General features: G+C 42.0%; 1 protein-coding gene across 3 annotated transcripts in view; it reads right to left on the bottom strand.

Annotated features, from left to right (window-relative positions):
* LIMD2 (LIM domain containing 2) overlaps positions 1-22,355 on the bottom strand; it is a 25,682-nt gene extending 3,327 nt beyond the window's left edge. The window contains exons 1-4 of one of the 3 annotated variants that reach the window (XM_083376672.1): positions 22,207-22,355; positions 9,558-9,692; positions 7,723-7,767; positions 392-531 (exon numbers count right to left, since the gene is read on the bottom strand). In XM_083376672.1, coding sequence (XP_083232798.1) covers positions 392-531; positions 7,723-7,767; positions 9,558-9,611 — 239 coding nt within the window. In that variant the 5' untranslated portion in view covers positions 9,612-9,692; positions 22,207-22,355. Of the gene's footprint in view, positions 1-391; positions 532-7,722; positions 7,768-9,557; positions 9,693-10,207; positions 10,227-22,206 lie in introns of those variants that run through there. The other 2 variants (XM_083376674.1, XM_083376673.1) reach the window with 2 other exon arrangements.

The raw sequence follows: 22,355 nt of genomic DNA, 5'->3' as shown, positions 1-22,355 counted from the left end.
CAGCCGATTGAGAAAAGATTAATGCCTTTCTCCCTGTGGTTTAAATATTAAAAAGTGTCTAAAGCTGAAACATTGGGACTTTAAGGAATTTTTCTGATCACCCTTCAAGGAAAAAAAAACCATTGCTTCTGATTCAAGCGAACACATTTTGCACAGTCTGGGTAGCATTCAGTACATAGTACCGAGGCTGAAAAAAATGAGATGTCATATCAAAACAGAATCTATTTTCAGTTTTTTATTAGGCTGCTAAATGGGATGGATGGAATTATAATTAATGGTGGCTATTGGGAATGATAGAGAGTCAACAACCAGGAAACTGACCACTACCCACATATTCCCTTTACACTGCTTCCTCCTCAAAGCAAAAGAGGAAAACTCACTTTTCCCTTACCTTAGCTTGGTATGGCAATGCTTACAGCAAAAGCAGGAGTTATGGAAGACAAATTTATCAGCCACCAGGCGCTCCATAGGATAGACTGTTTTCTGGCAGGCACTGCATGTCTCTTTCACCTGAGCCTTCAGGCTGAATGACTGTATGACAGAGTAAAAGGTGATGTGGGTGAAAGTTCCAGAAGAGAAGGCAGCAAGGAAGTGAACAATGTACAATTACCAGTGATTTAATTGTGAAGATACAATTTCAAAGCTGTTTGGATATAGCATACTTGACTCATATGCCAAGCTTCCTAACTTCAGCTATAATTAGCTAATAGTAAATAAAAGCAGTCTTAAGAAGCACCCTGGTTTAATATTAAGAACTTTAATAGCTGAAATAAGCAGTAGTTTATGGAGTGTTCCAAATCTAAAAGTGCAGGACACTTTTAAAACACACATGGAACTTTATGTTCTGAATTCAACTGGCATTTAGGGAAGATATTTTTGAAATATACCTAAAAAGAGAGCTATTGATTTGCCTTTCAATACTGAGGTTTAAAAGTAATCAGAATGATTACAAACTCTGCATAAAATGTAGTTTCTGTCTGAAGTTGAATTATTTTATTGCTATTTTCATATGTTCTATAAATATGTTGCACAGGGATACAAGAATGTGCTCTGAAGAGATGATAGGCATTGCCTTTGACAATTCTGGTCAGTTTTGTTAGGTACATCAATTCTCAGCCTTTTAGGATCAGGATGGCCTGATAACAGTGATTCACACACTTATCATTTCACAGCGCGACCACTGCAGTGTGTCTTACCAGGTGCTTCTGTCCTTAAAGAAGAGCAATTAGAATCAAAAACTGCAGTTAGCAGCAACCTTCTCACTTGTATTTTGACTCAAACAAAACTGTGATTATTTCAATAATATCTGTGCTTATTGAAATATTTTTGTTTATTATTAAAGAAAATCTAGCAAGAACAACTTCATTAATACATTGAATGTCCAAGGGTCAAATGCAGTATTTCCCAACCTTGACACTTTAAGATGTGTGGATTTCATACAGTATTTCAGTATTCCCCAGCCAGCATGAAGTCTCCTTCCAGAATGCTGATTGGGGAATTGTGGCAGTTGGAAGTCCACACATCTTAAAATTGCTAAGATGGAGAAATTATGTTCTAATAGAACTTACTTGGCCTCCAAGTAGGATTTCTTGAAGCCAGGGTAGGCAGATTATCTGAGGCCTTAGCTGTGGTCACAGAATATTGCAGAGGGCAGTAGCTTCTGACAGGGTGCATCTGAGCAACTTCTTCTGTTTACAGATCCAGAATATTTTCTTGATGTACTGAATATCTCTGGGAGCTTAAGTAACAGAGGAGATCCCTGCAGTAAGTCTACCTTAACAGCAATAAAAGCATGTGTTTGGATCTATGCCAGACATGTCAAACTCGCGACGTCACGTGATGTCGCACAACGTATCAGAACTTTTTCCCCATTGCCGGCAATGGGGTGGGTGTGGTTTTTTCGTGACGCATCTGGCCCACAGGCCGGCAGTTTGACACCCCTGATCTATGCCATCTATTCTGTCCTAGAATGCTGACCTGTGACCCTATTTAGAGAAACATTTTAGGGAAGGATAGGTCAGAAAAGCACTTACTAATTCACTCTGAAAAAATTTCTAGAAGAGAAAATTGTTTAGATTCTCACAGTTAGATGCTATTTAAGCAGATCCTATAGAAGTAACCAAGTCTACAACTTGCAGAGTACAGGGAGTCCTTGACTTATGACCACAATTGAGCCTAAAACTTTTATTAAGTGAAATATTTGTTAAGTGAGTTTTGGCCCATTTTACAATCTTTTTTGCCACAATTGCTAAGTGAATTACTGCAGTTAAGTTAGTGACACAGTTGTTAAGTGAATCTGGCTTCCCCATTGACTTTGCTTCCCAGAGGGTTACAGAAGGTGATCACATGTATTCTGACTCTGACTGTTGTTTAATGATTTATCCCCTTGCTAAGACCCCTGTGCCTGGCCTGTATAAGCAGATACTATCACTGTTAACAGCCTCTGCTGGATAGCAGAACTCATGAAAGTACCTTTTATCATCCAGAAGTACCTTTATTTGCATGCAGAGAAGATTACAGCAAACAAGATGTGGTAGATGATGAATGGACGGTACTCCAAGGTCAAAAGACAGTAATGGGACCTACTGTGTCCGCATGTTATGGTGGGAGGTGAAGCACGGAGGAAGAAGGAGCAGGAAGTACGTCCCAGAATGGGAGGGGTGAAAGTATAGAGTTAAGAAAGAGGAGGAAGTACGTCACAAAATGGGAGGGATTGGCTGACCACACTAGCATAATGTTGCAATTCCCCCAAACAACCACATGGTGGCAGCATGATATGCATTACACAGCTCTGACGTGACAGCACACTTCCCGTCTGGTATTATGAAATACCACTATAAATCCTATAACGGTAGTTATGCAAATACAAATAAATGTTTGTGCTTTGCTTGCTATCTTCAAGACCTGAAAGACATAAAAGGGAAACATGCATATATTGCAACAATAACAACTGCAATTTCAAGCCTCAAAGTCAAAGTTTAAATCACTTTCTTCTTGAAGTCAGGGTTCAACAAGGAAAGGTGACGAATACAGTCTCCAAGGGCAAAAGCAAGACAAGTTCTGTGATGGGTCTGATGAAAGTCTTTATGGTGCCTTTCAATTCTTTGAGCTTGTTGGTCCTTGAGCAGAACAAGGTCTGTAACTTGGAGATTGGGGTTCTGATGTTGCCATTTTCTGTGTCCTTGCAAAAGAGAAAGATACTCTATCTTCCATCGATTCCAGAAGCAGTTGTCTTTTGCAGAGAGAGGTTTTTGGCATAAGTGCCAGCCTTGACATTCAGTGTCACTAGACTTGGTGTGATAGCATTGTGCAATGTGGACTAACCTTGCAATGATGCATACAAGCCTTGTCCAGTTGTAGAACTGTTCAGAGCATTAACAGTCTATGATGGCTCTCTGTTCAGATCTGGTGAGAAGGGTCTTGACTTCAGGACAAATTTCTGGATTGATGTCAGGATCTTGAAGATTGAAGACCTCAGCTGTGCTTTCTCCTGAGGCATGAAAAGGTAATGGTGCAATCCAGCTGTTAGACTTATCTTTCGAGAATTCAGTGTCCATTATGTTGACGAATTCTCTGTCTTCAACTGACATGGCTATTTTGTTGTCATCACGTGTAGTATGAGACACTGTGCTGCCTAAGTTATCATCACAGATGGGAATAACATCAGATACCTGGATGATGTTAAGAGGCTTCTCCTTTTCTTCATGGTGGTGAGGGTATTGTCTGAAGTGAGATACTCTCCTATTCCTCAACACATGAGTTTTGAAGGAGTTGATCTCTGATGGTGTGCGCATTCTATTTACGCATATATCTCCCACTATTACCCAGCCTAGGTCAAGTCTTTGTGCATATGGGGCATCATCAGGTCCATTACAATGCTGGCGTACTTTATGAACTCTGAGAATGTCTCTTCCCAGCAAGACTAAGATGTCAGCATCCATGTCCATTGGAGGAATCTCAGTAGCCAGGTGCCTTAAGTGGGGATGGTGATATGCAGCTTCTGGAGTGGGAATCTCTTCCCTGTTGTCTGGTATGATGGCAATGGTATGGCCTTCTTTGCTTTGATATGAGAGCTCATGAACCCATTATTTATTTATTTTTTATTTATTAATTGATTTTATATACCGCCCTATTCCCGAAGGACTCAGGGTGGTTTACACGGCGAATTAAACAATACAAATAAATACAATTAAAATAGAATTAAGTTAAGACTAGCCCACGATTAAAAGAAATTAAAATTTAAAATTTAAAGTTAAATTAAAACCCCTCAGTCCAGGCCAGAAAGATCAAATAACCAAGTTTTCAGGTCCTGGAGAAACGAGCGAAGGTCCGGGGCAATCCGAAGTTCCACCGGCAGTTCATTCCATAGGGCAGGCGCGCCCACAGAGAATGCCCTCCCCCTTGGAATCACCCGCCGGCATTCCCTAACCGGAGGAACCCTAAGGAGGCCCTCCCTGTGGGAGCGCACAGGATGATGGGAGGCTGATGCTGGCAGCAGATGCTCCCTGAGATAATATGGACCCATGCCATTTAGGGCTTTATAGGTCATCACCAGCACCTTGAATCTCACCCGGAGGGGAACTGGAAGCTAATGCAGCTCGCGGAGAAGAGGTGTTACATGAGAGTATCAGGAAACTCCTATTACTACTTGTGCGGCTGCATTCTGCACCAGCTGAAGCCTCCGAGTGGTCCTCAAGGGCAGCCCCATGTAGAGAGCGTTGCAGTAGTCTAACCAGGAGGTCACAAGCACATGAGTGACTGTGCATAGGGCATCTCGGTCCAGATAGGGTCACAACTGGCACACCAGGCGAACCTGGGCAAAAGCCCCCCCTGGTCACGGCTCCTATATGATCTTCCAAACTGAGCCATGAATCCAGGAGGATGCCCAAGTTACGAGCTCTATCAGCGGGGGGTAACACCTCACCCCCCCATCGTTAACAATGGACAAAAATGGTTCACCTGAGATGCCGGTATGCACAGCCACTCAGTCTTGGCAGGATTGAGTCGAAGTCTGTTTCTCCCCAACCAAACCCGAACCGCCTCCAGGCAACGGGACATCACAACGAGGGCATCACTGGGTTGGTTCGGAGTGGAAAGAAAAAGCTGGGTATCATCAGCGTACTGATGATACGCCACCCCGAAACCACGAATGATCTCACCCAGCGGCTTCATATAGATGTTGAACAGGAGGGGAGAGAGGACCGACCCCTGAGGAACTCCACAAACGAGAGGCCTCAGGGCGGATCTCTGCCCTCCCATCAACACCAACTGCGAACGGCCCAGGAGGTAGGAGAAGAACCACGAGTTGGACCCTGAATTATCTGGGTCAGGTCCATGGACGTCATGGAGGCCATGAACTCCCGAGCTAATTCTGACGACCATGCAGCAGCAAGACCTGCATCTGGAGAGTCAACATAGACCTGCATCTGGAGAGTCAACATGTACTCTTCTCAGTCTTTTAACACGATCTGCAGATTCTGGCCCCAGCCACTTTATGAGTAGATCAAGTTCCTCCTTGGTGGTAAGGTAGAGATCAGCAATAACAGCTTTGAAGGTTGATCTCCAGGATCTGTAGTTCTCTGGACAGTCATCAAACCTTGAGAGGCTAGTGTTGATGAGCTCTCGGTGAGTCATGTATCTGGCATAGTCAGGAAGGTCTGATCTCTCACTCCTTGGTGCCAAAGAAACTTGTGGGACCCCTTGGGTGTGAAAGTTCTCTGGTGAATAAGGGTGAGGTGTACCAGGATAGAATGACGTTCCAAGAGCATTCAGCTGTGGTTTAGTCTCTAAGGCTTGTGCTGGCTGTCAATTAAACTGTTGTTTATTGCTGGAAGTTACCTTGTCATTGGCAAGAGGTGATGCAGTTTGAAGTGTTGGCGCACTTGTGTTGTGGTGTTGAAGAGGTGCAGGCCTTTGCAGGTTTGGGGTCTCTGTGTTGAGAGTCAGAACAGTGCTGTTCGTAGGAAGTACAGAAGATGGCTCTGTGTCGTTGCAAATATTATACTTTAGCACATATTTACTGGTGCGTTCCATTGGATCTTCCACTTCTATTGGGATGGAACAATCTGAATCAGTGCTTTCCTTCACTGCTTGTTCATAGACCTTCAGCTTTGCTAGGGCAGCTGCTTCTTCCCTTTCAATTCGCAGAATATTTACTTGGGATTCCGCCTCTGCTTCCCTTCTGGCAAAGGAAACTTGCACTTTCTTTGCTTCTAGACGTGCATGGGCCTCTACCAGCTTGTCACTTAATGTTGAAGTCCTGGAGCAAGAGGATCTAGAAGAACGTGCTGTGGATCTGGTCTCCTACAGTTCATCAATATGGAGTTCTGCCTTATCCTTTGCATCTTGCACTAGGACACGGGTCGGCAACCTGCGGCTCCCAGTCGCCCGGTGCGCACGCACCACTCTGAATGGGAGGAGGTGCGTGCACACCACTCCAAAGGTTTGGAGAGGTGCGCGCGTACCTCTCGGAACAGGCGGAGGTGCGCGCACACCACTCCGGATGGGAGAAGGTGCGTGCGCACCACTCCAAAGGTTTGGAGAGCTACGCGTGCACCTCTCGGAACGGGCAGCGGCGGTACCCGTTTGGAGACCTGCTGGTGCCGGTTTGGAAAGCTGTCGCGGCCCGCAGCAGCTTTATAAACCGGCACCAGCAGGTCTACAAACGGGTGTTCGGGCAGAGGTGCGATCCTGTGCCTGGCCTGTATAAGCAGATACGATCACTGATAACAGCCTTTGCCAGATAGCAGAACTCATGAAAGTACCTTTTATCATCCAGAAGTACCTTTATTTGCATGCAGAGAAGATTACAGCAAACAAGATGTGGTAGATGATGAATGAACAGTATTCCAAGGTCAAAACACAGTAATGGGACCTACTGTGTCTGCATGTTATGGTGGGAGGTGAAGCACGGAGGAGGAGCAGGAAGTACGTCCCAGAATGGGAGGGGTGAAGGTACGGAATTAAGAAAGAGGAGGAAGTACGTCACAAAATGGGAAGGGTTGGCTGACCACATTAGCATAATGTTGCAATTCCCCCAAACAACCACATGGTGGCAGCACGATATGCATTACATAGCTCAGACGTGACAGCACAACATGATTCCAGGATGCTGTGACCGTCGTATTTATGAGTTTATGAGTCAGTTGCCAAGTATCTGAATCTTGATCACTTGATCATGGGGATACTGCAACAGTCATAAGTGTGAAAAACAGTCATAAGTCAATTTGTTGTAACTTTGAACAGTCATTAATGAACTGTTGTAAATCAAGGACTGGGATGAATCTCAGTAATCTGGGATGCATCTCTTGGTCCTGAAGAAACGGAGTGTATTTACAATATCAACTCCACTACTTATAACCTGGATCTTTATCCTTCCTGGTTAGTTAAAACTACCACACAAATGGTAGGAAGCTGATTAAAGGCAGATTAAAGACGGGAATGCATCCTTAAATGAAGAGTTGGTATTGTTTGACTTATTAACTAGACAATTTTAACCTGGCAAGTCTTCAAACTCCCTTTTGGATTAAGTTTACTGCAAAAGCAATTGATTAATTTTATAGTTGAGAGATAAATAAGCCACCCATCTCTGCCCATTTCTGTGATCAAAGATAGAAATGATTCAAATAATTAGAAAACCCAGCATTAAATAGATTATTTATTTTATAGTTGTAACTTTGCGAAATAACAGAAGCCAGGAAGAAGAAAAAGAGTGATAAATACCTTGGATCTTTGCACAATAGATGACCCCATGTTGCTCTTGGCTTCCTAAAAAAAAGAGAGAAGGGAAATAAAAATTAATGTTCTTCTTGCATGACAAATCATATTTTAGATTTGAATACAAACTGCAGTTTACTTGTATTATAATTACTGGTGAAAATTAGCAAGCTAGCACTTTTCTTGGACTCTTTAATTTGAATATTGTTAATTAGTATTTAATAATGCAAAAAAAAAATAATACAAAAAAAAGATTCAGAAAAGATTCAGAGAGACATTCTAGTGCTTTATAATAGAATATGAAAAAAAAGAAATGGGGGAAAAAGACTACTATATCCACAAGTTACATTGTGGAAGAACATATTCAGGTGAATCTGTATAATCACATTATCTTCAAATGAATTGTTTGGAAATATCTCAACAAAATACATGGAATGAAATAGATACAGTCCCTTCTGATATAATCTGTATAGTTTTCTGATGCAGCTCTTTTTGTATGACAGTGCATGGCCACACAAAAAGAGTTGCATCAGAACACTATATGGCAGAGTGAGAACCCACTAGTACCCAGCAAGCCAAACAGCTGGAGACAAGGTACCTTACGTGAACAATTCAAACAGAATGGATACCCACAATCATTTGTCACAAGATGTCTGTGCAACACAAGTGGGGAGAGAAAGGTAGAAATAAGGTACAAGACCAACTACATGGCACAAAAATACATCAAAAATATTTTGGAAGTTGTAGAACGCAGCTTCCAAGATCTGCAAGTTGGCACCGCACACCACCCAGAGATCACCATACAAGGACAAATTATGCATTGTAAAGATCTCTTGGAGGTGGGAGATACTTCCAATGTAATCTACTGGATCCCCTACTTGGATTGCCCCTCTGACTGTGTAGGACAGGGGTGTCAAACTGCCAGCCCGTAGGCCGGACGCATCACACGGAAGCCGCGCCCACCCCATTGCTAGCAATGGCAAAACAGTTGTGCAACATCATGTGATGTCGCGAGTTTGACATGTCTGGTGTAGGACAAATGGCGAGGGAGCTAATTTCACCAGACTGCAAGAACACAAATAAGTGGTCAGACAAGGAGACCCAAACTCATTGATAGCTTCACACTGCAATGAACAAGGACCCACATTCAATTTTGCAACAGAGATTGTTGGACAAGTAGGCACAAAAACACAGGGAAGTGACTGAAGCCTGGGAAACAGGCCCTTTGTCAGTCAACAGGAATGCTGATTTACCACCAGCTTATCAAGTATTTAGAAAGTGAGGGCTAGGCAGCACAAGCAAATGATAGCTATTGACTTAAAAATCATCCATCAACATACCACTTACAACAGGCACTATAAATACCACACACAGAACAACACACACTCTGCTAGAGAGAGGTTCCTTGGGGTTGGGAGTTCCAGCATGTGTCTGAAAGTTCAAAAGACTAAACCTCTGGTCCTGGTGACCGACAGAGATTGGATCCTGTAATTTTTTATTTATACCTATATTGCTCCCAATAAGAAAAGTATTTTCTTCAATATACTCTATCCATTAAGTTTTTTGCCATGATGAACATGTTGTTATTTAAGGTACCAAAAGAAGTTTGTTATTTGCATAACTAATATGATTACCCAGATAAAAGTAACATAACTCTGCTTGGTTCACATATAATGCTAAGTCAAAAGTACATCAATTACATTGCAACTTAACGCTACATGCAATCCCAGCCATAGTAATCATATCTGAAAAGCATGGTTTAAACAAATGATGATGGCGCAACATATATTATTTCCTAATTTATTTCCTATGAAGTAGCAATATAATTTAAAGATACTGACTTCTGTACATACATTAGAAGAGGCTGTACTGGATGGTCCCTTAGCTTGGAACATAGTGCTATATTCTCACCCACACAGATTTGTATCTTCACTTGTTTGGGCTGGCTAATTCTTCAATGTGGATATGGCTTTTACCTGAGGAGAAAAGGGAAAATTAAGTCTTCTATACTAGAATATTTCTCCTCTTTCTGAAATGTAAATTCTAGATGACTTAAACATCCTAGACAAATACTAGCATACACATGCACTATTTTATTGTATTTCATTTCCTTTTCAGATTAATTGGGGATCAAGCGATAAAAAACAATTCTGAATGCAGTCTCATACATTGTAGAAATGTGTTAAGGTGGCATTATTTTTAATATAGTTGCAAACATATGAACATGAACTTATTTACACCAGTATGTAACTTATCTATTTTAATAGTCATTAATAAACATATTTTACAAAAACTATTCTTGAAATAGTATCTATAACTTAATAATTAATATAACAGCAAAATAAATTAATGTACCTATGTTCTTTAAATCCCTAATATATAAGATATGTATGTATGAGGTGGACTTGTATTGTGTATTAAGGAGATTCACATTCTCCCCTAAACTTTCCTTCTTTCTGTCCAGAAAAACAAAATTGTTGGATTCACCTACCCAGTTTCAGTTTGTTTGCATCTTCACTGTCATTTGAATCTCTCCTATTCATGTGCATTCACACTTGCTGGAACATTCTTGTCTCTCTGTTCTGCAAAGCTGCTTAAGAAATGGCCCTGATTCATTTCCGTTCCCCTCTGTGGTTAGCTTACTTCCTGCTTTCTCCACTTAAGGATATGCTTTTGGTATCACTCAGGTACCCATAAGAGGGTTAAAATGTTCAGATTAAATACTAGAACTATACAAGCAAAGGGCAAAAAGTCCTCACCAATCTGACATGCCTGAATTCACACCAAGGCAGCCACTGCAAATTATTTGGCCACTGACACTACCATTAAAACTATTTTCAAAAGTGACTGTGCACTAGGAGTTATGTTTTCTAAAATAGAGCAAAATTTTGTTATAATCACTAAGTTCTGCTAGAGAATGTATTGGGAGGTTGAAACGATTTGATGCTATTTTGTCCTTGTTTTGAGTCCTGATGTCAAATTTGTCTCCATTAATTCTTTTGTGCAAAGCTTGTCACAATACAATGTAGAACAAAGTTTGTCCTACATAGAATTCAGAAAGGTGTTGCTGGCAGCTGAGTTATATCATCTTGGACAAAAAGTATATAAAGCTATCTCTAATCTTGTGTATATTTTTGTTGAGGTGTATGATGGTGCTCTTGGTGTAGATATGGGGGCAAAACAAGGAAACATTAGTATCAAAGTCTTCCAGGGTGTTCTATATAGTAAATCTCAATATACTGTTTTGGAAAAACTAGACTTTATGTCCATTGTTGAATAAGAGATTGCTGAACGCAAATACATCCAAAGGTTTCATGCAATCTCAGAAGGTCTCAACATAGAGAATTAGTTTTTAACTCATTATAATTGTTGATTGACAAGGGATTTGTAATCTGTCTTGTCTTTCCCTTCTTTCTCTCTCCATCTCACCCCAATTTAATTCCTACATCAGTTCAATAACTTTATTCATCTGATGAATAAGTAAGGTGCAGCTCACAAAAGCTTATGTATTTTAATAAAATGTATTAATTTTAAAAGGTGCTGACCATCTCTTTCTAATATCAGGAAACTATATGGCAACACATTATCAATAAACAAATAAACCACACATTCAGGCATGGCAGAGAGGCAAGAAATCTGAGATAAGAGTGGAGAAGGAGTCACAAAACAAAGAATACAGTACAACAAACAAGCACTCATTCTAAACCCATCTGTTACTTTATTATTTTAAAATGTACATTTATTTATTAAATTTATATGCTGCCAATCTCATACCCCAAAACATCCAGAATTACATATTTTGTATACCAAGGGCTTCTTTCACTAAAACTAACTAAATACTACTTTCACTATAACTACGACAAAGGTGGAAAGATACAGAAATACTGGTCAAAATCCAGGCATAGCCACAGTGAGAGAAAGAAGTATTTGATCCTCTGCTCATTTTGTACATTTGCCCACTGACAAAGAAATGGTAAGTCTATAATTGTAATGGTAGGTTTATTTTAACAATGAGAGACATAATTGTTGTTGTTGTTGTTAGCTGCAAAGTTGTGTCCGACCCATCGCGACCCTGTGGACAATGTTCCTCCAGGCCTTCCTGTCCTCTACCATCTTCTGGAGTCCATTTAAGCTCACGCCTACTGCTTCAGTGACTCCATCCAGCGACCTCATTCTCTGTCGTCCCCTTCTTCTCTTGCCCTCAATCTTTCCCAGCATTAGGCTCTTCTTCAGTGAGTCCTTCTTTCTCATTAGGTGGCCAAAGTATTTGAGTTTCAACTTCAGGATCCGGCCTTCTAAAGAGCAGTCAGGGTTGATTTCCTCTAGGACTGACCGGTTTGATCGCCTTGCAGTCCAAGGCAGGAGTCTTCTCCAACACCATAGCTCAAAGGCCTCAATTCTTTGGTGCTCGGCCTTTCTTATGGTCCAACTTTCACTGCCATACATTGCAACTGGGAAGACCATAGCCTTGACTATACGCACTTTTGTTGACAGGGTGATGTCTCTGCTTTTTAGTGTGCTGTCTAGATTTGCCATGGCTTTCCTCCCAAGGAGCAAGCGTCTTTTAATTTCTTGGCTACAGTCCCCATCTGCGGTGATCTTGGAGCCCAGGAAAATAAAATCTGTCACTACCTCCATTTCTTCCCCATCTATTTGCCAGGAATTGAGAGGGCCGGATGCCATGATCTTAGTTTTCTTAATGTTGAGTTTCAAGCCCACTTTTGCACTCTCCTTCTTCACCCGCAACAAGAGGCTCTTTAGTTCTTCTTCACTTTCTGCCATTAGAGTGGTATCATCTGCATATCTTAGGTTGTTGATATTTCTTCCGGTAATCTTAATTCCAACTTTTGATTCATCTAGCCCTGCCTTTCTCATGATGTGCCCTGCATATAAGTTAAATAGGCAGGGCGACAGTATACAGCCTTGCCGGACTCCTTTCCCAATTTTGAACCAATCAGTGCTTCCGTGTCCAGTTCTCATTGTTGCTTCTTGGCCCACATATAGGTTTCTCAAGAGACAAATAAGATGGTCTGGTACGCCCAACTCTTTAAGAATTTGCCACAGTTTGTTATGATCCACACAATCAAAGGCTTTAGCATAGTCAATGAAGCAGAAGTAGATGTTTTTCTGGAACTCTCTACCTTTCTCCATGATCCAGCGTATGTTGGCAATTGATCTCTAGTTCCTCTGCCTCTTCGAAATCCTGCCTGTACTTCTGGTAGTTCTCGATCCACATACTGCTGGAGTCTAGCTTGTAGGATTTTAAGCATAGCTTTACTAGCATGAGAAATGAGTGCAATGGTGCAATAGTTTGAACATTCTTTGGCACTGCCTTTCTTTGGAATTGGAATGTAAACTGATCTTTTCCAATCCTGTGGCCACTGTTGAGTTTTCCAAATTTGCTGGCAAATTGAGTGTAGCACTTTTACTGCATCATCTTTTAAGATTTTGAATAGCTCAGCTGGAATACTGTCACCTCCACTAGCTTTGTTGTTGCTCAGCTTTTCTAAGGCCCACTTCACTTCACATTCTAGGATGTCTGGCTCGAGGTCAGTGACCACCTCATTGTGATTATCAGGGCTGTTAAGCTCATTCTTGCACAGTTCTTCTGTGTAATTTTGCCACCTCTTCTTAATTTCTTCTGCCTCTGTTAGGTCCCTGCCAATTTGGTCCTTTATCATGCCCATTTTTGCAAGAAATGTTCCCTTCATCTCTCCAATTTTCTTGAAAAGATCTCTGGTCCTCCCTATTCTATTGTTTTCTTCTATTTCTTTGCACTGTTCATTTAAGAAGGCATTCTTATCTCTTCTAGCTATTCTCTGGAATTCTGCATTCAATTGGGCGTATCTTTCTTTTTCTCCCTTGCCTTTCGCTTCCCTCCTTTCCTCAGCTATTTGCAAAGCTTCCTCAGACAGCCATTTTGCTTTCTTGCATTTCTTTTTCTTTGAGATGGTTTTGGATGCTAACTGTTGTACAATGTTGCGAACCTCTGTCCATAGTTCTTCAGGCACTCTGTCTATCAAATCTAATTCCTTAAATCTATTTGTCACCTCTACTGTATATTCAACTGGGATATGATTTAATTCATATTTGAGTGGCCTAGTGCTTTTTCCTACTTTCTTCAGTTTAAGCCTAAACTTTGCAATGAGAAGCTCATGGTCTGAGCCACAGTCAGCTCCTGGTCTTGTTTTTACTGACTGTATAGAGCTTCTCCATCTTTGGCTGCAGAGCACATAGTCAATCTGATTTCTGTGTTGACCGTCTGGTGATGTCCATGTGTAGAGCCGTCTCTTGGGTTGTTGGAAAAGAGTGTTTGCTATCACCATCGTATTCTCTTGACAAAATTCTATCAACCTGTGCCCTGCTTCATTTTGTACTCCAAGGCCAAACTTGCCTGTTATTCCGGTTATATGTTGGCTTCCTACTTTAGCATTCCAATCCCCCATGAAGATAAGGACATCATTTTTTGGTGTTAGTTCTATAAGGTGCTATAGGGCTTCATAGAACCGGTCAATTTCAACCTCTTCAGCACCGGTGGTTGGGGCATAGACTTCGACTACTGTAATATTGAATGGTTTGTCTTGGATTCGAACTGAGATCATTCTGTCATTTTGAGGATTGTATCCCAGTATTGCTTTTCCTACTCTTTTATTGACTACGAAGGCTACTCCATTTCTTCTGAGGGATTCTTGCCCGCAGTAGTATACCTGATGGTCATCTGAATTAAATTCACCCATTCCTGTCCATTTTAGTTCGCTGATACCTAAGATGTCAATGTTCAGTCTTGTCATCTCTTGTTTTACCACGTCCAGCTTGCCTTAATTCATGGATCTTACATTCCAGGTTCCTATGGAGAAAAAATCTTTATAGCTTCAGACTTTCCTTTTACCACCAGACACATCCACAGCTGAGCATCCTTTCGGCTTTGGCCCAGTCGCTTCATTCTTTCTGGCGCTACTAGTACTAGCCTTCTGCTCTTCCCCAGTAGCATATTGGACGCCTTCCGACCTGAGGGGCTCATCTTCCAGCGTCATATCGTTTTGCCTTTTGGTATTGTTCATAGGGTTTTCATGGCAAAGATACTGGAGTGGGTTGCCATTTCCTTCTCCAGTGGATCACGTTTTGTCAGAACTCTCTGCTATGACCTGTCTGTCTTGGGTAGCCCTGCACGGCATAGCTCATAGCTTCATTGAATTACGCAAGCCCCTTCGCCACAACAAGGCAGTAATCCATGAAGGGGAGAGACATAATAACAACAACAAAAATCCAGAAAAAATGTATTTCAAAAAAGTTATAAATTGGTTTGCATTTTAATGAGTGAAATAAGTATTTTACTCCTTCACAAAACATGACTTAGTACTTGGTGGCAAAACCCTTGCTGGCAATCACAGAGGTCAAACATAGTTCTGGGCTGATTCCTCACCGTTCTCACTATCACTGAAACTCCACTAGGTGAGATCTTGCAAGGAGCCCCAGACTGAGGGAGATTGACAGTTATTTTGTGTTTCTTCCATTTGCGAATAATCGCACCTTCTCACCTAGCTGCTTGGTGATAGTCTTGTAGCCCATTCCAGCCTTGTGTAGGTCTACAATCTTGTCCCTGACATCCTTGGACAGCTCTTTGGTCTTGGCCATGGTGGAGAGCTTGGAATCTGATTGATTGATTGATTGCTTCTGTGGACAGGTATCTTTTATACAGGTAACAAGCTGAGATTCGGAGCACTCCCTTTAAGAGAGTGCTCCTAATCTCAGCTCGTTACCTGTATAAAAGACACCTGGGAGCCAGAAATCTTGCTGATTGATAGGGGATCAAATACTTATTTCACTCATTAAAATGCAAAATTCTGGTTCTTGCTCTTCTGGCAGCCTTAACCATTGCTATTTGATGATATTATAATATGTCTTTGATGTTGTCTCTCCTCTTCTTCTGGGTCTGGCTCATGTTCTTTGACCTTCTTCTCTTTTGTATGGTATGCAATGCCAAATAATGACACTCACTTATGTCAAAATGATGGGTACAACAAGGTGATGTCCTACTCCTCTTTAACATGCATTGCAGAATTCACATTGATTTAAAACTGCCAGGATCTGAATCACCTTATTAACTGCTGCTGTGGACTTCCTATAAATGCAGTTACATAACTAATTATCAAGAACTCAGACATTTATGTTGTTCAGCTCAAGGGGTTTTTTTGTATACAGCCTGCATATGTAGCTTCAATTTTTCAGTCTTAAATAGCAGTTAGATAATTAGATAAAAGTTTCTAGTTTAATTGCTCTTTTACAGGTTTTAGATTGATAACCAACAAATTTTACAGTAACTGGAAACAATTTCATGAATAATAGTATGTGGACAAATGGTCTTCTTTCCATGATCTGTTCTTGAGGGTCAATTTTTCTTAAGTTAGGTCATTCAGAACTTGGCCAAAGAAATGTCAGAAGAGAAAACTGGTAGCTATTTGTTTGTGTAATTGTACATGTGTGTGTGTCTATGGGTCTGCAGAGTGATACTTCACTTTCATTTGATACGCTTGAATTTCAAACTGGACCCTCCAAATTATATAATTGGGAATGGTCTGAATGAGGTTTCCATTAAAAGAAGTGTCTGTTCACTGTCATATATGGCTTTAGCTCCAAATATAAAGACATTCAATTTTGATAACAGTGATTGAAGGTTTTCCTCTTTATAAGAAAATTATTCATTTTCTGTTGAACTCCTTGAAGTTCTAGCTTTTGTTATAAAATTAAAGTACCAAAATCCAGATTTTATTATTAAAGGCATTATATAGGCAGTCCTCATTTAGCAACTGCCTTATACAATGATCATTCACAATTATAATGGTGATGAAAAAATATCACAGTCCTTCTGGAACTTAAGGCACAAAAATCACAAGTTCCTATTACAGTATCCCTACTTGAGATAGGTACTGGATAACCCAAAGAATTTCTGTTCCTAATGAGCAAAGTTTCTTTTTATGCCTTCTGCAAGGTTTTCTCTTCATCTCTATCACATAGTACTATGAAACAGTGAAAAAGCTTAAATCCAAATTTTCTTCTAAGAACAAGAATTATACTAGCTGAATTCCCTAATCAAGCACTCTTTTCATGTATAGGTTTCAACACCCCCAGTTGTACAAAACTCTAGTATAATCTCCAACTAAATTTTGAACTTAAAGCCAGTCTTGACTATTTCATATAACAATATTGTATATATTGTCACAGATAAGCCAAAAATTTTAGGTTCAAAAATACATCCACAAAATTGGATTCAGGTTATCTTTGGACCAGAGGTCAGATTTTTTTAAAGCCCACCACAGCCTTAAAATTATGTGGTTTTATAAATTATGTTGTAACGATTTGCAGTTTCCCATCTGTTACTATGGCTAAAAATTCAAGGTTCGGCTTATCCACAGGCAAAATATTTTTTATGGTATTTTGCTTGAGGTTTTGAGGGCCAACTTATCTGCAGACAAGTCTATCCAAAATTATATATGGTAACTATTTATATCAATAATTTATAAGTTGAGCTGGTGACAGAGTGCCCATGGACACCACTGCAGACTCATTACTGAATAGATTACAATGCCCAGCAAACAATTTCCCCCTGTGAATATTTATTACATTGGATCTCTAGTGACTTGAATTGGGGTAAGACTTTCCAGGTTAAAAATTGACTGGAGTGAAAGCCAACTTTTCAGGAGGACCTTACTACCCACGGGACAATCTCTTTGACAGGAATCCCTTTTCTAGTCAATTTTTTGGCAGAGGAACATTTTTGCTCAGTGAAAGGCTAAAGAGCAAGTGACAGCTTAACGGTTATATGACAACTTGCCCAAAAGCTATTATTCTGACTCTCTAGCCATTGAATAAATGGCTAGAGAGTTGCCTAAAAAGATAAAAACATTTACAACTAAAGGATTACAACTCCAAATAAATGATACAAGATAAATCATTCAGAAGCAATGAAAAGCTGGACCATATACCAAGGGAGCAGAAGAAATATCTCACTATCAAAGACACTACTATTAAAGTGCATTCCTATAACAATTACTGGAGAGAAACACTGTGCTGAGATTCAAAAAGTAAGGACTTTGCTGTTTCCTCTATTTTTTCCACTTTTATTGCCAACAGAGAATTTGAATTTTCTTCATAAGGCCTGTTTTGCATATTTTTAATCTCTAGACAAATAGCCTGTTCTAAACAAAAGCCAGCTAAATGAAACTGAAATAGGCATACCTCACCTGAATAAAGTTCACAAACTTATTTTAAGGCAGATTAATATACACCAACATGTACTTGAATCCTTCCTTGGCTAATAGAAAACAGAACCGACTTTCAAGACGTTTTGCAGCTGAATCTTTTTACAATCCTGTAACATATATATTTATATTTATATTTATAAAATTTTTATACCGCCCTTTTCCCGAAGGACTCAGGGCGGTGTACAGGGCAATAAATGTTAAAATACGATAATACAAAAGTTAAAAACATTAAATAATTATGCCCGATATAATACATTAATTAAAATCCACGTTAAAACCCCAAACCCCAAACCCATCAGACCAGGCCGGCTTGTTCAAATAAATAAGTTTTTAGATTACGTTGGAAGGACCGGAGGTCGGGGGCCATCCAGAGCTCAACTGGTAAGCGGTTCCACAGGTCTGGCGTGCCCACAGAGAACGCCCTCCCCCTGGGGGCCACCAGTCGACATTCTCTGACCGGTGGCACCCTGAGGAGGCCCTCTCTGTGGGAGCACACTGTACGGAGGGAGGTTGACACCGGAAGCAGGTGTTGCCGTAGGTAATCCGGACCCATGCCATGTAGGGCTTTATAGGTCATCACCAGCACCTTGAATCTCACCCGGAGGGCAACTGGAAGCCAATGCAGCTCACGGAGCAGAGGTGTAACATGGGAGTATCGGGAGACCCCCAACACAACTCGCGCGGCTGCATTCTGCACCAGTTGAAGCCTCCGAGTGGTCCTCAAGGGCAGCCCCATGTAGAGAGCATTGCAGTAGTCTAAACGAGAGGTCACGAGCGCATGAGTGACTTACGCAAGGCATCCCGGTCCAGATAGGGCCGCAACTGGCGCACCAGGCGAACCTGGGCAAATGCCCCCCTAGTTACAGCTCCTATATGATCTTCTAAGGAGAGCTGTGAATCTAGAAGGACCCCCAAGTTGCGAGCCCTATCTACGGGGGGTAAAAACTCACCCCCCATAGTAATAGTCTGAATTTCCTGAGATGCCGGCACGCATAACCACTCAGTCTTGTCAGGGTTGAGCCGAAGCCTGTTCCTCCCCATCCAGACCCGGACCGCCTCCAGGCACCGGGACATCACGTCGAGGGCATCACTGGGGTGGTTTAGAGTTGAAATGAAAAGCTGGGTATCATCAGCATACTGATGATACCCAACTCCAAAACCACGAATGATCTCACCCAGAGGCTTCATATAGATGTTGAACAGGAGAGGCGAGAGGACTGACCCGAGAAACTCCACAAACAAGAGGCCTCAAGGTCAACCTCTGCCCCCCTGCCAACACTGACTGCGAACGTCCCAGAAGGTAGGAGGAGAACCACTGAAAAACACTGCCTCCCACTTCCAACCCCCTGAGACGCCGCAGCAAGATACCATGTTCGATGGTATCAAAAGCCGCTGAGAGGTCTAATAGGACTAGGACAGAGGAACAACCCCTGTCCCGAGCCCGCCAGAGATCATTCACCAGCACGACCAATGCCGTTTCCATGCTGTACCCGGGCCTGAAACCCGATTGGTACGGGTCCAGATAATCAGCTTCCTCCAGGAACAAAGGGAGATGATGCGCCACCACGCTCTCAACAACCTTTGTGAGCAAGCGAAGGTTGGAGACCGGACAAAAGTTGTTTAATACAGCTGGGTCCAGGGCAGGCTTCTTGAGGAGGGGTCTCACCACCGCCTCCTTCAAGGCGGCGGGAAAACTACCCTCACTCAAGGAAGCAGTTATCACTGCCTGGAGCCAGCCTCGTGTCCAATCCCGAGCCGCATAAACCAGCCAGGAGGGGCACGGGTCCAACAAACACGTGGTGGAGCTCAGCTTCCCCATGATCCTGTCCACGTCTTCAGGAGTCACAGGATCGAACTCCTCCCAGATAACATCAACAAGACTGCCCATGTCCTCATCGTCAGACTCTGCCCAGTCGGAGTCCAAACCAGTCCAGATCCAAGCAATTTTGTCCAACAGATGTTGACTAAACTCCTTGGCACGACCCTGCAAGGGCTCCTCCCTCACCTCCTGATTAAGGAGGGAGCGGGTCACCCTAAACAGGGCGGCCGGGTGATTATCTGCGGATGCGATGAGGGTAGCAAAGTGGTTAGACCTTGCCGTCCTCATCGCCGCGAGATAAGATCTCGTAAAAGACCTTAGTCGCAATCGGTCAGATTCGGATCGGCTGGACCTCCAACAGCTCTCTAGGCCCCATCTCCGACGCTTCATCTCCCGGAGCTCCATAGAAAACCATGGAGCCCACTGGGATCTGCACCGGGTCAAGGGCCGCATGGGTACAACTCGGTCGAGTGCCTCCGTGGCTGCCTTTTCCCAGGGTTCCACTAGGGCATCGGCTGAGCCGTGAGCATGACCTCTCTATAAGTTATTTATAACTAAGTTATAAACTAATTTTAGAATTAGCATTTTTCTCTGCTAATTTAGCAAAAATTAACATTTTTGCTTATTGTCTCTGACTAAGCAGGATTTTTTATGTTAAATATTGAAAAGTCTCAACAGATTTTTTTTCATCTACTTTCCTCTACATTCAGTTCTTTCTTGTCTTTCTTGTCAGAAAAAAATCTATTATGAAGTCCTTGGTGCTCTCTGAACTTGGTTGTTTGCTTGCAGACATTTCATTACACAACTAGGTAACATCATCAATGCTTGTGAGTGTGGATTTGCTCCCATGCTTCCTAGGAAATAGGGAAAATCACTAGGGCAATGGTTCTCAACCTATGGCCCATGGACTCCTGGGGGCCTGCAATGTCAATACAGGGGGTCCGAGAAGGCTTGAAAAAATGTTATGATTTAAATCTTGGGGGTCCATTACCAAGTTATTTAAAGGGGGTCTGTGGTGAAGAAAAGATTGAGAACCACTGCACTAGGGACTGAGATCAACAACACTGTGAGATTGATTGGATTGAGAGAGAGTGATGAATCCAAAGTCATTCAGCTGGCTTTCATGTTTAAGATAGGACTGGAACTCAGTTTCCTAATTTCTAGCCTGGTGTTGTAACTACCAGATCAAATTTGCTTTGTACAGATTAAAACCTTTCTATTTATTTGAAACAGAAATGCAATTATTCTACATGGAAATATTCAAACATATGACTCCTCAAGATAGTATGAAGTGAACAGATTTTTGGATATATTTTTAAATACTTGTATTTTGACTTAGTTCTTAGATTTCATTACTTGATTTGCCTTGTGTACCTCTGTCTATGGAGATTTTCAATCATCCAGGTCATGGTTGTCCCAAAGGTGTTTTTTCAAGAGGCAACTGGACTTTCTTTTATTTCCCTGAAGATGTTTCAGGTCAGAACTGAAGAAGCTTCTTGAATGAGAAGTGAAATGTCTTCAAAGAAAAACAAGAAAATCCAGTTGCCTCTTGAAAAGGTACCTTTGGGTCATTGTATACTTGTGCTTTTAAAAATGCAGTGGTTGGGCAAAAATACAAATATTCATTGAATCCTAAATCAATCAAGTGGGAAAGAAGGTGAAACATACCAGGGTAAAATGTGATTGGCCAGTTTGCACTTTAATGTATTGTACAACTACAGCCATAGGACAACCCTGTTAAAGCCAAATCCCTCACCCTAGGCTTGAACAGTTCAGAACCAAATTCTGGCACTCAAGATAAGTCTGAGCAGCTAGCACTTCTGTTTCTGAATCACCAAACTATGGCAAAATTCCCATGGAATTTTTTCTTCAAGTAAGGCCAAAACAGAAATATAATGAGATCAAGCCTCATAAAGACCAACTCCATCCCAAAAGAACTCAGGAAGCTACTTTTGATGTCCTACCTCGTTATCAACACCACCGTTCATTGGACTTAGACGGTTCGCTTCCTGAGATAAGGACCAGAGGTCTTAGGGTGGACGCCGGGTTTTTGTACAGCACCAAGCACTTTACAAGGCATTCAAGAAGCGCAGGGCTCAGCAGCCGGGGTGCCGCCATCTCTTCGCTTTGAAAGCACAAATGCAACAGTTATTCTTAGCTTAGCACCTCTCCCATCCTTCTTCTCCACAGCGCACCAGTAGGCACACCTCTTTGCGCCAGTGCACGCAAGCAGGCAAACGAAGCCAAAGTTACAGGTCCGCTCTCTTTTCCGAAATCTGGAGCCTACCCGGCAAGCCTTTTGCCCCACCAGTCCCAAACAAGGCCTCTTTTGCATCTTACCCTCTCTGCATCCGCCGCGCCCGCCCGCCCAGAGCATCTGGACGCTGTAATCGGACATTCACCACTTACCAAAGGGCGTCGCTGCGCGCCGAGACCCCAACTGTCCCAACGAGGCCGATCTCTCGGCGCACCTCTGTTCGCTATTGCTTCCAAGGAAAGTGGGAGACGCCGGCGTTTCGACCCCCTCAGCACACAAAGCGCGGCACTGCTTGTTTCCT

Source organism: Vipera ursinii (genome assembly GCF_947247035.1).
Source record: "Vipera ursinii genome assembly, chromosome: Z".
NCBI classification, from domain to species: Eukaryota; Metazoa; Chordata; class Lepidosauria; order Squamata; family Viperidae; genus Vipera; species Vipera ursinii.
The sequence above is the reverse complement of the archived record's forward strand: the minus strand, read 5'-3'. Positions and strand labels throughout refer to the sequence as shown.